The 15,551-nt window shown below is 45.4% G+C and overlaps 3 protein-coding genes across 3 annotated transcripts; 1 reads left to right on the top strand and 2 right to left on the bottom strand.

Annotated features, from left to right (window-relative positions):
* Positions 1 to 7,961: 7,961 nt before the first annotated feature.
* Positions 7,962 to 10,190, bottom strand: LOC105497787 (H2B clustered histone 21). Its single transcript, XM_011769149.3, has one exon. The coding sequence runs from the start codon at positions 10,131 to 10,133 to the stop codon at positions 9,753 to 9,755; it is 381 nt and encodes a 126-aa protein (XP_011767451.1). The 5' UTR covers positions 10,134 to 10,190; the 3' UTR covers positions 7,962 to 9,752.
* A 210-nt stretch (positions 10,191 to 10,400) lies between these two features.
* Positions 10,401 to 10,857, top strand: LOC105497788 (H2A clustered histone 20). The gene has a single exon (XM_011769150.3). It carries the CDS (start codon positions 10,468 to 10,470, stop codon positions 10,855 to 10,857), a length of 390 nt encoding a protein of 129 aa, XP_011767452.1. The 5' UTR covers positions 10,401 to 10,467.
* Positions 10,858 to 11,017: 160 nt separating this feature from the next.
* On the bottom strand, positions 11,018 to 11,871 carry LOC105497790 (H2A clustered histone 21). The gene has a single exon (XM_011769153.3). It carries the CDS (start codon positions 11,408 to 11,410, stop codon positions 11,018 to 11,020), a length of 393 nt encoding a protein of 130 aa, XP_011767455.1. The 5' UTR covers positions 11,411 to 11,871.
* Between the last annotated feature and the right edge of the window lie 3,680 nt (positions 11,872 to 15,551).

Below are 15,551 nucleotides of genomic sequence, written 5' to 3'. Positions count from 1 at the left end.
TATATAGGCCGGGCGTGGTGGCTCACGCCTGTAATCCTAGCACTTTGTGAGGCGAGGTGGGTGGATTGCCTGAGCTCAGGAGTTCGAGACCAGCCAGGGAACACAGTGAAACCTTGTCTCTACTAAAATCCAAAAAATTAGTCAGGCATGACAGTGTGCACCTGTAATCCCAGATACTCAGGAGACTGAGACAGCAGAATCGCTTGAGCCCAGGAGGCTTAGGTTGCAGTGAGCCAAGATAGTGCCATTGCACTCCAGCCTGCATGACAGAGCAAGACTCAAAAAAAAAGAAAAGAAAAGAAAAGAAGGAGAAAATATATGTGGTGTTATAATGTATATTGGTTTTTGTCCAGAGAGGGTGCCGCCCTATACACTGGGGGAAAGAATGCTGACATCATGAAGCTTCCATAAAAACCCAAGAGGAGGCCAGGCATGGTGGCTCACGCCTACAATCCCAGCACTTTGGGAGGCCCAGGTGGGCAAATCACAAGATCAGGATTTCGAGACCAGCCTGGCCAATATGGTGAAACTCCATCTCAACTAAAATACAAAAATTAGTTGGCCGTTGTGACTGGAGCCTGTAATCCCAGTTATTCGGGAGGCTGAGACAGGAGAATTATTCGAACCCGGGAGGTGGAGGTTGCATTGAGCCGAGATCGTGCCATTTCACTCCAGCCTGGGCAACAAGAGCAAAACTCCGTCTTAAAAAAAAAAAAAAGTACTATGTAAGAATAATTTTTACATGCATAGAAATATACTTTTTCACAATAACACATAAAAGCAAAAAGAACAATTGTCTCAGACTGAGTAAGGAATGCACATAAAATGGGATAATACTAAATAAGGAAGAGTTATCTCCAAATAAGTTTGCATTAAAAACAAAATTTTAAGGAGGAAATGTCAGGGGACACAGTGCAGCCATGATTCTAAGTAACGTGATATGAGCTGTGTATAAAGTGGGTTAATTTGGGATGGAGGGTGCAAAAGGTATCAGAAGGGAGCCATACCCAAAGCAGGAGGCCAAGTCTTGGGGACGAAGATGAGAGGACCAAGATGAGAACAAGGGAACTACACACAGGAATGGACAGGAGGGGAACTGTTGACTTTTTTGCACATAGAAGATTGCCTGAACCTGGATAGGGGGAAAAGCAGAAAGGGAGTTGTTGGGGCAAAATGTAATCCAAGATGACTCTGCACCTTCCTGCCTGAATGACTAGGAGAATGATGCCACCTTCACAGGAATAGACAGCCTGCGAAGAGGAGCTGCTGAAGAGAGTTCACTTTAGGCCACACTGGATCATAACCGTCAACTGGCAATGGCAAGTGGCCACGTACTTCAGGCAGCTGGGAGTGTGTATCTGGAGGTACATCTAGAGACCCAGCTGGCTTCTCTCATCTGCCCAGAGGAGCTGGAGAAAGCCCTGGGAGTCCCTGGGAAGAGCTTATGAAGAGGTGGCCCCAGCCAGACACAGTGGCTCACACCTATAATCCCAGCACATTGGGAGGGCCAAGCGGGAAGGTCACTTAAGTCCAGGAGTTTGAGACCATGGAGAAACCCCATCTCTACCAAAGATACAAAAATTAGCTGGGCATGGTGGTGCACACCTGTAGTCCCAGCTACTTGGGAAGCTAAAGCACAGGGATGGCTTGAACCCAGGAGGCAGAGGTTGCCATGAGCCGAGATCATGCCACTGCAATCAAGCCTGGGTGACGGAGTGAGACCCTGTCTCCAAAAAAAAAAAGAGATGTTCCCAAAGATGGGCCTCTAAAGAACATCTACTCCACTTAGGGATCTGATGGGGATAGGAGGTGAGAGAATAATTTTTTACTAAAATCAGGGAAAACATCATATGAGGAAATTGGACCAGATGATTTCTGGGTTCCTTCCAGCACTAATATTCTACGGTTCTATTAAACAGACATGAAAAATACGTTGCTAGATCCTCAGATTATTTGCGATTTGCAAATTTTAGACAAATATTTTAGTAAAATTCAGTAGCATCATGGTGTATCAGGGAATGCCAAGTTATTTAAACTGCATAAATATCCATTTCTTTCTTTGTAAAATGGGGGTAATATTTACCTTTTGGGGGTTGTTTTGATACAACATGATGTACTAGAAGGAAAAGTCCAAGTTCTTTGACATGTCTGAACCTCAGTATCCTCCACTATAAAAACCATAACATTTACCTTTCAGGATTTGTTCTGAGGATTTGAAATGGTATGTCTATAGTATTTTGCATGCTGTGGGCTTTCAGTAACTGGGAATTTTTACTTTTTACTCTTTTATTTTAAAATCAATTTAAATCACAGAAAAGTATCTGACTTCAGACACACAGTTCCTTTATATTCCTGTAGTAGGCAAAATTCTGTGATGGCTCCTGTGATTCCTGGCCCCTGGTACCTGTTGTTTAAATCCCCTCCCTTTAAGTATGGGTAGAACCTGTACTTGCTGTTAATCGAGAAAACTTTGCAGATGTAGTTAAGATCCTTCATCAGTTGACTTTGAGTTAGTAGAAAGGGAATCCCTGACTTAAGTAAGCCTCTTTTTTTTTTTTTTTTTTGAGACAGAGTCTTACTCTGTCGCCCAGGCTGGAGTGCAGTGGTGTGATCCAGGGTCACTGTAACCTATACCTCCTGGGTTCAAATGATCCTCCTGCCCCAACCTCCTGAGTAGCTGGGATTACAGGCACCTGCCACCATGCCCGGGTAATTTTTGTATTTTTAGTAGAGCTGGGGCTTCACCATGTTGGCCAGGCTGGTCTTGAACCTCAGGTGATTTACCCGCCATGAACTCCCAAAGTGCTGGGATTACAGGCATGAGTCACTGCACTCGGCCTAGTGAGCTTTTTAAAAGAGAGTCAAGGCCTTCCCTGAATTAGATAAAATGGGAGCAACAGAGATACTCTTCTGCTGGCCATTAGAAGCAAATATCCATGCTGTGACCTGCCTATGGAGAAAGGCAGCCTCTGAGGACCTCAGTTCTACACCTGCAAGAAACTGAATTCTGCCAACAACCTGGATGAGTTTGGAAGACCCCAGCCTTCATTGGAAAATGCAGCCCAGTTCACACTTCGATTTTACCCCTGTAAGATTCTAATCAAAGACTCCCACTATGCCATGCCCAGACCTATAGAAACTATGAGAGGCTAAATGAGTATTGTCCTAAGTCACTTAATTTGGGGTAATTTTTTACATATAAATAGAAAACTAAAACAATTTTTTGCCTCCTTCATTTGGAACATGTTTTTTGTTTATCTTCTCTCTCCCTGCTGTCTCTATGCTTGTCTAAGACCTCATTACTGGTTGCAGCAGCCTCCCCACTGGTTTCCGGTTTCCTGTATTCTCTTTCTTCTATGCATCCTGCACATTTCTTCAGAATAAAGGTACAAAGGTCATAATAACCCTCCCAAAGTATTATTCTTGACTTGCTCAAGAACCTATACCAACTCTCCCAGGCCGGTTCCATCAACTCTGATTTTTAGCTACTTTCCCAGCTCTCGATGACCCAGTCCTCCTTAAAGAGGCTGACTGGCTCTCCTGGTCTGTCTGATGACCAGACCTGTGACCGAAAAACTCATTAGCGAAGTTAACTAGTCAGGAAAATCACTCCAGAGACTGCCTCCTGCAAAGCAAGTGTTCATTAATCTTGAGGGATTTTTAAAAAATAGGTTAGGAATAGTGGAGACTCAATCCCAAACCTATATGCCACCTCATCCACCCCTAGGGACTTCTGGAGTTTTTGTTGTTGTTGCTGTTGCTGCTATTGTTATTAAGTTGATTGTTGTTTGCATTGATGAAGATTTTTTTAGACTATTTTTCAGAATTAACTACAATGTATTGAGAGTCTACTCAGTGCCAGGCAGTAGAACAGGTATTTTTAAATACATTATTTTCACCAAAAAAAATTCTTATAGGCTTTTTTTTTTTAAGGCCAATAATCCCACTGTTCACATAACCTCTGCTGACATTGTTTTTAAGTGAACATTGATCATAAATTTAAACAGTACTGAAAGATATAAAGGAAAAAGCAAAATCTTCCCTCTGGCCCAAGGAAATTCTTCTCCTTAAGAGTAGCCACTATTGGCCAGGCGCATTGGTTCATGCCTATAATCCCAGTATTTTGGGAGGCCGAGGTGGGTGGATCACGGGGTCAGGAGTTCAAGATCAGCCTGGCCAACATGGTGAAACCCCGTCTCTACTAAAAACTACAAAAATTAGCCAGGCATGGTGGCACGCGCCTGTAGTTCCGGCTACTTGGGAGGCTGAGACGGAAGAATCGCTTGAACCCGGGAGGTGGAGATTGCAGTGAGCCATGATCATGCCACTGCACTCCAGCCTGGGTGACAGGGCGAGACTCTGTCTCAAAAAAAAAAAAAAAGAAAAGAAAAGAAAAGAGTAGCCACTATCGGCCAGGCACGGTGGTTCACACCTATAACTGCAGCACTTTGGGAGGCCAAGACGGGTAAATCACCTGAGGTCAGGAATTTGAGACCAGCCTGGTCAACATGGTGAAACCTCATCTCTACTAAAAATACAAAAAATTGGCCAGGCGTGGAGGCACACATCTGTAATCCCAGTTACATGGGAAGCTGAGGCAGGAGAATCACTTGAACCTGAGAGGTGGAGGTTGCAGTGAGCTGAGATCGTGCCATGGCACTCCAGCGTGGGCAACAAGAGTAAGACTCCATCTCAAAAAAAAAAAAAAAAAAAGAGTAGCCACTATTATTAGTTTTGTTATGTGAAATCCCAGAAAAGTGTTTTACATAATATCAGTGCATACATATCAATACACACGTCCTTTTTTATTTCCACCAAAAAGGATCCTAACACTTTATTGCCACATGCTAGTAGATACGTAAGTAGTTTCCAGATATTTACTATTAAAAATAATAATTTTTCCCAGGGATTTGAAAAGAAGTGAGAAGATCACTTGAGGCCAGGAGTTTACATCTCTACAAAAAACTTAAAAATTAACTCAACGTGGTGATGCCTACCTGTAGTTCTAGCTACTAGGAAGGCTGAGGTGGGAGGATCACTTGAGCCAAGGAGTTTGAGGTTCCAGTGAGCTATGATCTAGCCACTGTACTCCAGCCTAGGTGACAGACCAAGACCTTATCTCTAAAAAATAATAATATTCCTCTTTACTGAAGTATTCCAGCTAATATGTGAAAGAAGAGTGACAGAATATCATTATTTTGCAATTGATAATGAATTAATTGATCTAATAAGCATTGAGAATCAATCACTGCTGTTACACAAAAAAAGCAGCAGCTAGACATTACATGTCTCCTGATAGAAAAGAAATAGTACCACCTATGAAGTAGTCATGTCATGGGGTGAAACAGTAAACCTAAATCTAATCAAGCCTCTAAGTACCAATTTACAGAAAATAGAGGACAGAGGATCATGATAACCTACATCCTGGAGACAACTCTCTAAAGAGCACATATTGGGTTCCACTGATCCACCCATCGTTCCATGGAAGCACAGTTGTAAAGAAAGGCAAACTATAAAGAGAAGGCCACCTGCAGCACACAGAGGCAGGTGACCATGGCAGTTGTTGTCAACCTGGTTGGCCTGACAAAGCCATTTCCACTTTAAGGGAAGCCCTGTTGCAGGGAACAAACACACACTTTTGAGGGTCAGGGTACCATCTGCTCCAGAGAGTGCTTCATTGGCATAAACCATGTGGCCTCTGAGACTTTAACTCTTCCGGTTTTAGTGCCACACAGCTCCTTTCTGTTCCCATAGTCAGGTCAGCCTAGGAGCTCATTGGGTTCTTTAAAGTCAGTTTACACATTCTAGCCTAGTCCTGCAAGATCTGGCTCTGTCTAACCGTGTAACCTCTTGATGCTGCTCTGTCCTCCTTGCCCTGTAACCACCACCTGTACTAGACTTCCTGCAGTTCTTCCTATCTACCTGAGCATGATCTTTTCCACTCTCTCCAGGCCTTTGCCCATGCCATCCACTGCCTGGTAAACCCTTCCTATCCTTGTCAAGTGTCATCCTAAAGGTCCTTTCCTCAGGGAGTCCTTCCCTACACCCACCAACATGAAGTCAGGACTCCCTCCATTATACTCTCTGTATCTATACCTCTACAGTTGTAATACTTGTCACACTTTCTCATAGTCATGGGATTAATATATCTTCTCTTCTAGTCACTGGAGGTCCAGGAAGGCAGAAGCCACTCCTGTTCAATTTTCTGTCCTCACTACCTAGCAGATTACCTGCCATCTTCACAGATACTCAATAAATTCTTGAATGAAAGAACAAATGATATCACACCTAACAATGCTTAGGAGTCAGAGAGAAGAAAATGGTCCTAGAATGCTGTTCTTACAGAATTTAATAATGTTCATAGATAATATTTATAAAATTAGTAGATACAGATTTTCAATCACACGTATTAAATGAATTATTAAACCTAGTCCCCTAGGTTACAGAGACAGTCTCTCACTTAAGGGTCAATTTCTGAAACCCAAACAGAGCTGCCCTTCAGGCCTACTACAGAATTATTGATAAGCAATATTACGAGCTATGACAGTGTCCTTCTGGTCCTTTTTTTTTAGATTGTGTTTTCCTCTGTCACCCAGGCTGCAGTGCAGTGGCAGCAGCCTCCACCTCCCAGGTTCAAGGGATTCTCCTGCCTCAGCCTCCTGAGTAGCTGGGACTATAGGCGCCCACCACCATGCCAACTTTTGTATTTTTAGTAGAGGTGGGGTTTCACCATGTTAGCCAGGCTGGTCTTGAACTCCTGACCTCAAATGATCCACCCACCTGGGATTACAGGTGTGAGCCACTGCGTGCGGCCAACAGAACCTATCTTAACAAGTGGCTGTAGGCTGGGCACGGTGGCTCACGCTTGTAATCCCAGAACTTTGGGAGGCCGAGGCGGGCAGATCACGAGGTCAGATCGAGACCATCCTGCTAAGTAAGTGTAAGGTAAACTCTTAGCTTACTGCTAAGTAAGTTTAAGGTAAACAGTTAAGTGCTCAGTAATTAACAATTATTGTTATTAACCCCAACAAAAGCAAATGTTTAAAGATGTCTGAGCAGGAGAAATGATCAAAGAGGTTCTTGAAGATTAATCTCACCAATTACTTCTCCTCCAGAGTTAAAATATCAAATCTATCACCTCCTCCCCCTTCCTCACTCTGTAACATCCTTCCCAGTGAACATCATCCCCAGGAGGAGCCCAAAACCAGCAACTAAGGTTCTCTCATGTTAGTGAAAGGATTCCAGCTGGTGAGCCCCACCACTGTGGGGACAAACTCAATTGAGTTGAGCTATGGCTTCTGGGATGGAGGCTCACAGCCACCTAATCCCACCCTCAATGTACTCAGCCACCACGACCCAGGATTTACATCCAGCGTGCACTCAGAAGAGAATAAAACCAGTGATATTTCTTTTCAGTTCTAAAGCATAGATATTTCCCCCTAAAACACAGGGAAGGGTCCAGGTTTTCAGAATGACCCTGTTTCTCAAGTCCCTTAACTGCTAACCTAGGAGCTTATCCTCTGGAGAGTTTCTGAAGAAAGGCTTCTCTTTGCCTCAGTTTCCTTATCTGTAAAATGGGTGATAATAATGGTACTACTTCCTGAGGTCCTGGTGAGAATTAGATGAGTCAATATGTATAAAGGGCCTAGAACACTACCTGGCACACAGTAAGTGCTCCGTAGGTGTTAGCTTAACTTCATTATGAACTTTAGTTCTTCCATCTTATTTGTACTGCTTTCTATTTGTGATCATATATTTTTCAATTACTAAGCATTAACAGTGGCCTTGTAAGAGACTATTTCAGCCCTAGTGCACCTTTGGGGCAGCAGTTTGGCTGGTGGCTTATAAATAGTCATCCCCCAGATCAGAGGCACCCATGCTTTTCTATAGACCCTGTGTAAGTTGTATCTGTTAATTTCCTTCATTGAGAAATATATACTGTAGATAAAAGAATCCAGCAAAGCCTTTAATTGGTAACTTTATTAATAACAATAGCATCTACACACATTTGAAAACACACATGTAGGAGACAGTTAAGATTTATTCAGTCTGTGATAATGTCTAGAGCTCATTTGGATTCATCAGACCCCTGCTATCAACTCCAAAAACCCTTAGCCAAAAACAGAGTTGAATCACTCATCAAACCATCAGTGTCTTCCTCGGCAGAATCAAGGGTTGGACAGAAAGAGTAAATATTCTGTACCTCCACAAAATAAAACTAAAATGCAATTGTCCTGCATCTGAGAATACAAGGGTGGACAGTATGAGCTGCATGACTGTGAACCAATGAGGCTTCCCTTGGCCTCATTTGTAAAAAGGAGATTAACCCTGTAGTCCTGCCTATCTTGCATGGCCTCCTGGAATGAGGTGATGACTGTCAATTAAAAGCTCCTCTCCTTTAAGAGGGGAACACCAAGAGGGGAGAGTAAGAAAAGATGGAAAAGGCTCTTTCCAGTGACCAATACGCTGAATTTGATGAAAATCCAAAAGAGGTTATGCTAAACTGGGAAGCGTAAGGGTGGATCTACCATTGCCACCTCCTCTTTGATGCAAAAAAAATCTTAACACGGCCCCCCTCCCAGCTGTTGCACTGAGGTGACTAAGGACACATTTGAGGAAGTAGCTCCAAAAACATTTCCATTTTCACCGTGCCTTCACATACATCTAACGGAAATGAACAGCACCCATCATCCATCCACGAAAGCGATTAAGAAAACGATGGGATGGAAAAACTAACCCAACAATATTACATCAATACGTAGTATTTAAGTAAGTGTCCATAATGTGCCAGGCTGAAGATGCACGGGAAAACCACACCAGCCGGTCAAGGGCTTGAGAATACCATAAACAAGAAAACAGACGAACCAATTTCAGACAGCTGCTAGAAGGAAGATAAAATGAGACAGGCAAGTATGAGCGGCGCGAATTCCTTAGTGGATGACGTAGATCTCTGACAGGTGACTTTTGAGCCCGTATCTACACGGTAAGTGCCTCGCAGTGACCTGGGGCCGCAGCCTTACCCTTTAAAGCAGAGACCATTAAATGCAAAAATTATCAACAAAACGAGAAATAGGAATTTCAAAGTCTCAAAGTGAACGACGGAAACTGAAATCTACAAATTAGAAAGAGGCGCAGAATTTTGAATATTCATGTCGCCCAATCAGGAAAAGGCTGGGACCCGGCTGCGCGGGCTTCGTCCAAAATACACAGAACGGCTGGTATCCACAGGAGACCCCATCGCACAGCAGAACTGGTGACCGGACACAAAAGGTGCTGCCAAGCGTCAGTCATACACAGCTGTCACGCAGTGTTTGCGGAACCTGGGCTGAATCGTGCCCTGGAGTTCTCTTAAATAACAGCCGAACTCAGCCACTTCGTTTTAGAATGAAACAGACCCAAGAAGCCACCAGGGCGCCAGTGTGGGGCGGGAGTGGGGGCGGGTAAAGAGGCGGATTCCCAACATCCTAATTGAGAACCGACTCCTGGGAATGCTAAGCAGCACAATGAGTGAAGACACGCTCTAGATTCAAAAGCAAATCCAATCATGCACCGGGGACCTCAAGTTCCAAATGGTTAAAAACCTACGTGTGGCACTTCCCATGACCTTTACGCTAAAATTACTTTATGAGAAGAAACTAAGGGAGTAAGTGAACAAGCTCTTTTCTAGTGATTAGGTGGGTGGCTCTGAAAAGAGCCTTTGGAGTCAAGCAGCCGGCGACTCGAGCGAGCGAGCGCCAGGTCCCGGCAGGGACTCACTTGGAGCTGGTGTACTTGGTGACTGCCTTGGTGCCCTCGGACACGGCGTGCTTGGCCAGCTCGCCGGGCAGCAGCAGGCGCACGGCCGTCTGGATCTCGCGGGACGTGATGGTGGAGCGCTTGTTGTAGTGCGCCAGGCGGGACGCCTCTCCCGCGATGCGCTCGAAAATGTCGTTGACGAAGGAGTTCATGATGCCCATGGCCTTGGACGAGATGCCGGTGTCGGGGTGGACCTGCTTCAGCACCTTGTACACGTAGATGGAGTAGCTCTCCTTGCGGCTGCGCTTGCGCTTCTTGCCGTCTTTCTTCTGGGCTTTGGTGACGGCTTTCTTGGAGCCCTTTTTAGGAGCCGGAGCGGATTTTGCCGGTTCAGGCATGGTAAGACACAGTACAAACGCGGCTTAGCCAAGAAAAGAAGTAAGAGAATGGGCGGGCCTGACTCTTTTATAACCACCTTATGCAAATTAGGGCTCCGAAAGTCATTCATTTCCATTGGTCCGTGTGCGGACCTTGCGTTTTCAGCAATGCGTACGCAACAACACCGACTCTTGACTTGATTGGCCGGTTCTGAAGCCATATTAGGACCAATGAAAAACTCGTTCTAGACCCCACCCCTAGGAAAGCTTATAAAGGCTTTCCTCTTGGTTCTCTTTCAAGCTTATTTTGTAGCGAGGTTCTGAGCATTGTCTGTGTTTAACCTTGGTTTCAGTCATGTCTGGTCGTGGCAAACAAGGAGGCAAGGCTCGCGCCAAGGCCAAGTCGCGCTCGTCCCGCGCTGGCCTCCAGTTCCCGGTAGGGCGAGTGCACCGCTTGCTGCGCAAAGGCAACTACGCGGAGCGGGTGGGGGCTGGCGCGCCAGTCTACATGGCGGCGGTCCTCGAGTACCTGACCGCCGAGATCCTGGAGCTGGCGGGCAACGCGGCTCGGGACAACAAGAAGACGCGCATCATCCCTCGTCACCTCCAGCTGGCCATCCGCAACGACGAGGAACTGAACAAGCTGCTGGGCAAAGTCACCATCGCCCAGGGCGGCGTTTTGCCTAACATCCAGGCCGTTCTGTTACCAAAGAAAACTGAAAGCCACAAAGCCAAAAGCAAATAAATGCAGACAAACAAACCAAAGACCAAAGGCTCTTTTTAGAGCCACCCAAGTTTTCAAAAAAAGAGCTAATGCGCTATTTCGTGATCAGCCCTTCATTTGACACTTTGGTGGCTCTTAAAAGAGCCTTTGGGGTGAATGAGTATGGTGTCAAGCCTCTTAATTACTTGTTCTTGCCAGGCTTGTGACTCTCCGTTTTCTTGGGCAACAGGACAGCCTGGATATTGGGTAAGACGCCGCCCTGGGCAATGGTGACACCCCCGAGTAACTTGTTGAGCTCTTCGTCATTCCTCACGGCTAGTTGCAGATGGCGAGGGATGATGCGCGTCTTCTTGTTGTCCCGAGCCGCGTTGCCTGCTAGCTCCAGAATTTCCGCGGTCAGGTACTCGAGGACCGCCGCCAGGTACACCGGGGCGCCTGCCCCCACCCGTTCCGCGTAGTTGCCCTTGCGCAGCAAGCGGTGCACTCGCCCCACCGGGAACTGGAGGCCAGCGCGGGACGAGCGCGACTTGGCCTTAGCGCGGGCCTTGCCTCCCTGCTTTCCGCGTCCTGACATTACGGCTAAAATTGCAGTTACAGCTTCTTTTACAAGGAGAAGAATGTGGAAAGAATAACCAATTTGATGTAATTTATAAGAGCTACCGGGAGGGGTGAAGGGAAGTCGTTTGATTGGCTAAAAGCGGAGCCGTATCCAACAGCCAATAGAAAAACAGAAAGCCGCCTCTTGGTTTGCATCCTGCCCTGAAAGGAAATGACGGATTTCGTAAGTATCTACCAATCGCTGAGAGCCACATTAAAGCCCCTTATTTGCATGGCAGGATCTTTAAAGAAAGTAGGCTTTCAAACAAAATGTCTTGTACTATGGGGTTTTGCTTTGCTTTGTTTAGTTTACAGCCGGTAAATCCCAACATGGACCTTAAGAAACTGCAGAAGACATCCGTAGACTGAGAGTTACTCTCACGCAAGAGTAGGGGATTCTGAAGCCAATGATCCCCTTGAGCTCTAAACTACTAAGTCCCGCCCTTTCTGTCTGGTCACAGCCAAATTCCCTTTAAAAATACAAGTACTACTAAGGCTGCCTCCTTTCTCGCCCCTCAACTTAAGTCGCCCGCAGCGACTCCGCCCCACCCCCACCCGCCTGCACTCCTTGGAATTCAGTTTGACCGAGGCTAGATCTGTCATCCTCTTGACCTCCAGGAGGCGGCCTTGAAGCTTACTCCCTTGGCTTTCAAAATGTCGCCCTGCGTTTTTCTTCTTAGCTCGCCGACTTTTCTTATCCTGCTTCCCCATGCCATCTCTAAATCTGCGAGTCCAGCTGGATTCTGCTTCTCTATCTCCAATTCTTCACTTATCCCGAAGAGTCTTACCCATTTATATGCTTTCAACTAACATCCAAATTTGTTTCAGAAGCTCAGACCCTTGTGCCTAACTGCTTACTGAATACTTCAACCTACTACTTGTCCCAACGAGCACCTCAAACTCAAACTCAACCTCAGCCTATTCGAACGCGAACTCCTGCAAACAACCTCCCCTCTTTGCCCTCTTCCTGAAATGCGCCAGCATACTTACAGACAACTAAGCCGAAATCTACTCTACTCTTCCCTTCGTCTCAGCATGTCCAGTCAGTTGCTTCCTTAATATCCCTTCAATCTTTTTCTCCATGCTCCCTTGTCCACCTCATCATCATCCCTTAGATTTCAGCAACAGCCTGGAAAGGGTAACTTTGCTGTCAGGCATTTATTGCTGGTGTGACTCCAGCGGCCTTAGAAATCTTTCCTGAAAGCTCTTCTTTTTTTCTTTTATCCCATATAACAGATGAACCTGAAAGCTCTTGTGTTTCTTCCTCCTCAACGTCCCATCTCTGGGAGTTCTACATCTCCTACACCATTCTCACCCTTTCCTTAGTATCCCTTAAGGTCAGGTAGAATAATAGAGAGAAAAAATAGACTTGTGGTTTTTTTTGGTTTTTTGAGGCGGAGTTTCGCTCTGTCGCCCAGGCTGGAGCACTTCTCAGCTCACTGCAACCTCCACCACCACCTCCTCTACCCCGCCCCCACCCACCCGGGTTCAAGCGATCCTCCCACCTCAGCCTCCCAAGTAGCTGGGATGACAGACGCCCACCACCATGCCCGGCTAATTTTTGTATTTTTAGTAGAGATGGGGTTTCATCTCTACTAATGTTGACCAGGCTAATCTCGAACTCCTGATCTCAAATCTCGAATGTTGGCCAGGCTGGTCTCAAACTCCGACCTCATGATCTGCCCACCTCAACCTCCCAAAGTTCTGGGATTACAGGCGTGAGCCACTGCACCCGGCCATCTTATTCTTTGACACCTTTTCTGATGTTTTCTCCTTTATTCTCACCAGTTTATTCAACTGGCATTTATTGGATGTGTGCTGTTGGGCAATGGGTGTATAGATAATTGAAAGTAGTACAAACAAGTCTGTGATGAAATGCCTCCAGAAAATGGAGGAAATCTGGTGAACTCTGAGAGTTAAATTAGTTACAATCAGCTACGTCTAGAGATTACTCCTGGTAAGAATGCTGGTATAGATTTGGGGAACACCAAAGTTCAGACAGAGGTGACCAGGGTGTAACCTAAGATCCTTCTAATCCAATTGATTATATCATTTGAGAAGATGAATGTTAACAGAAAGGTGCAGTCTACATAGAGTCCAAACAGGTGGCAATTGTAGTAGAAATATGTTATGTTTTCACCAACAATAAAATATATCTGGCAGAGGCAAAGTTTGGCCTACTAGAAAAAGGTCCTTGGTTATGAAAGCATCGGCCTTTTCTCACAGCCTGGGTGAAATATTTCTGAAGACTATCCAAGTTCCTTCATTCAGATTCTGTGCTCAATTAACAACTTTCTGATTGTTCTATTCCAAGATAAACACATAAGACTGAAGTAGGGGGAGCCAGTTATAGAAAGATGTTCATCATAGAATTCAATGAATTTGCATTTTGGACTATTCATAAATTTCATGTGTACTTTGTTAGCATGGGTCCCTCCCCAAGAAGCCAGTCAGTCCTGGAAGTTCTAATAGTGTCAACTTTTCAGACCTAAAGGGCAGAGAAAAAAACCCAGATGATAGGGGACCCTACCATAATCCTGGCACCCCATAAGGCCCTGCTTGAGGGGCATGCTGACCTTCCTTTCTTTCTCTGACCTCCTCTTTTTTTTTTTTTTTTTCCAGACAGAGTCTCACTCTGTCACCCAGGCTGGAGTGCAGTGGCAGAATCTCAGCTCACTGCAACCTCTGCTTCTTGGGTTTAAGTGATTCTCATGCCTCAGCCGACAAATAGCTGAGATTACAGGCATGCGCCAGCACATCCAGCTAATTTTTGTATTTTCAGTAGAAACAGGGTTTTGCCATGTTGTCCAGGCTGGCCTCGAACTCCCAAAGTGCTGGGATGACAGGTGTGAGCCACTGCGCCTGGACTTGACCTCTGATTTCTTTTTTACTTATATCACACTGCTCTGTGCCATAAGAAGGGTGAAAGAAAAAAAAAAGATTATGTTGAAACCCTACTATGATAAACCCTACAGTAGCAACTGCCTACAAAGTAGATAAAATTATGTGTTTCACAAATAAACTGAAGCTCACAGGGATTAAAACAATTGCTGGGCTGGGTGTGGTGGCTCACGCCTGTAATCCCAGCACTTTGGGAGACCAAGGCAGATGGCTTTTACCCAGGAGTTTGAGACCAGCCTGGGCAACATGGCGAAACCCTATCTCTACAAAAAATACAAAAATTAACTGAGTGTGGTGGGGCACACACCTGTGACCTGTGGTCTCAGCTACTTGGGAGGCTGAAGTTGGAGGATTACTTGAGCCCAGAAGGCACAGGTTGCAGTGAGCCGAAACAGCGCCACTGCACTCCAGCCTGGGCGACACAGCAAGACTCTATCTCAAAAAAAAAAAAAAAAAAAATTGCTGAAGGTCACACAGCCACATGATTAGAGTCTAGGTCTGCCTGACTCAAAGAACATGCTCCTCACGATGTCTAGATGTTGGGCTTAATGAAGTCATTTAATTTATCCAGCCATTGTTTCTTCCTCTGTACAAAAAAAGGAAGAAAGAATTATTAGAGGAGAACTTCCCTACTCCCACACAAATATCCTTGCTGTCCCCACAGCTCTTTGTTCATATCCTGGTGACAGCACTCACCATTCGGTACTGTGCTTTTTTTTTTTTTTTTTTTTTGAGATGGAGTTTCGCTCTGTCGCTTAGACTGGAGAGCAATGACACGATCTCCGCCCACTGCAGCCTCTGCCTCCCAGGTTCAAGAGATTCTCCTGCCTCAGTCTCCCAAGTAGCTGGGATTACAGGAATGTGCCACCATACCTGGCTAATTTTTGTATTTTTAGTAGAAGTGGGGTTTCACTGGATTTGCAAACTGCAAGGTCCTAACCAAAGTAAGTCCTATAGATGCCATCTTTGTAGCAGCTTTCTAATCAATTTACTTTTCTCTAGCCCATCTTGTGCCTTCACTCAGGTTATCTTTCACCCAGACTACCAACAAAGACTTTTCTGCTCCTCTCCCTGCTTCTACTCTTCCCACTCCTCACTAGAGTGGCCTTTCTAATAAACATTCTGATTCTTTTCTCACCATCTACTCTCTCCCCAGGTGATCACATACCACACCTCAGCCCCACCCCCATGATCTCATTTTATCTTCAACAACCCCT

This window comes from Macaca nemestrina, chromosome 1 (genome assembly GCF_043159975.1).
Source record: "Macaca nemestrina isolate mMacNem1 chromosome 1, mMacNem.hap1, whole genome shotgun sequence".
NCBI lineage: Eukaryota > Metazoa > Chordata > Mammalia > Primates > Cercopithecidae > Macaca > Macaca nemestrina.
Note: the sequence above shows the minus strand (reverse complement) of the source record. Positions and strands in the feature narration are given on the sequence as shown.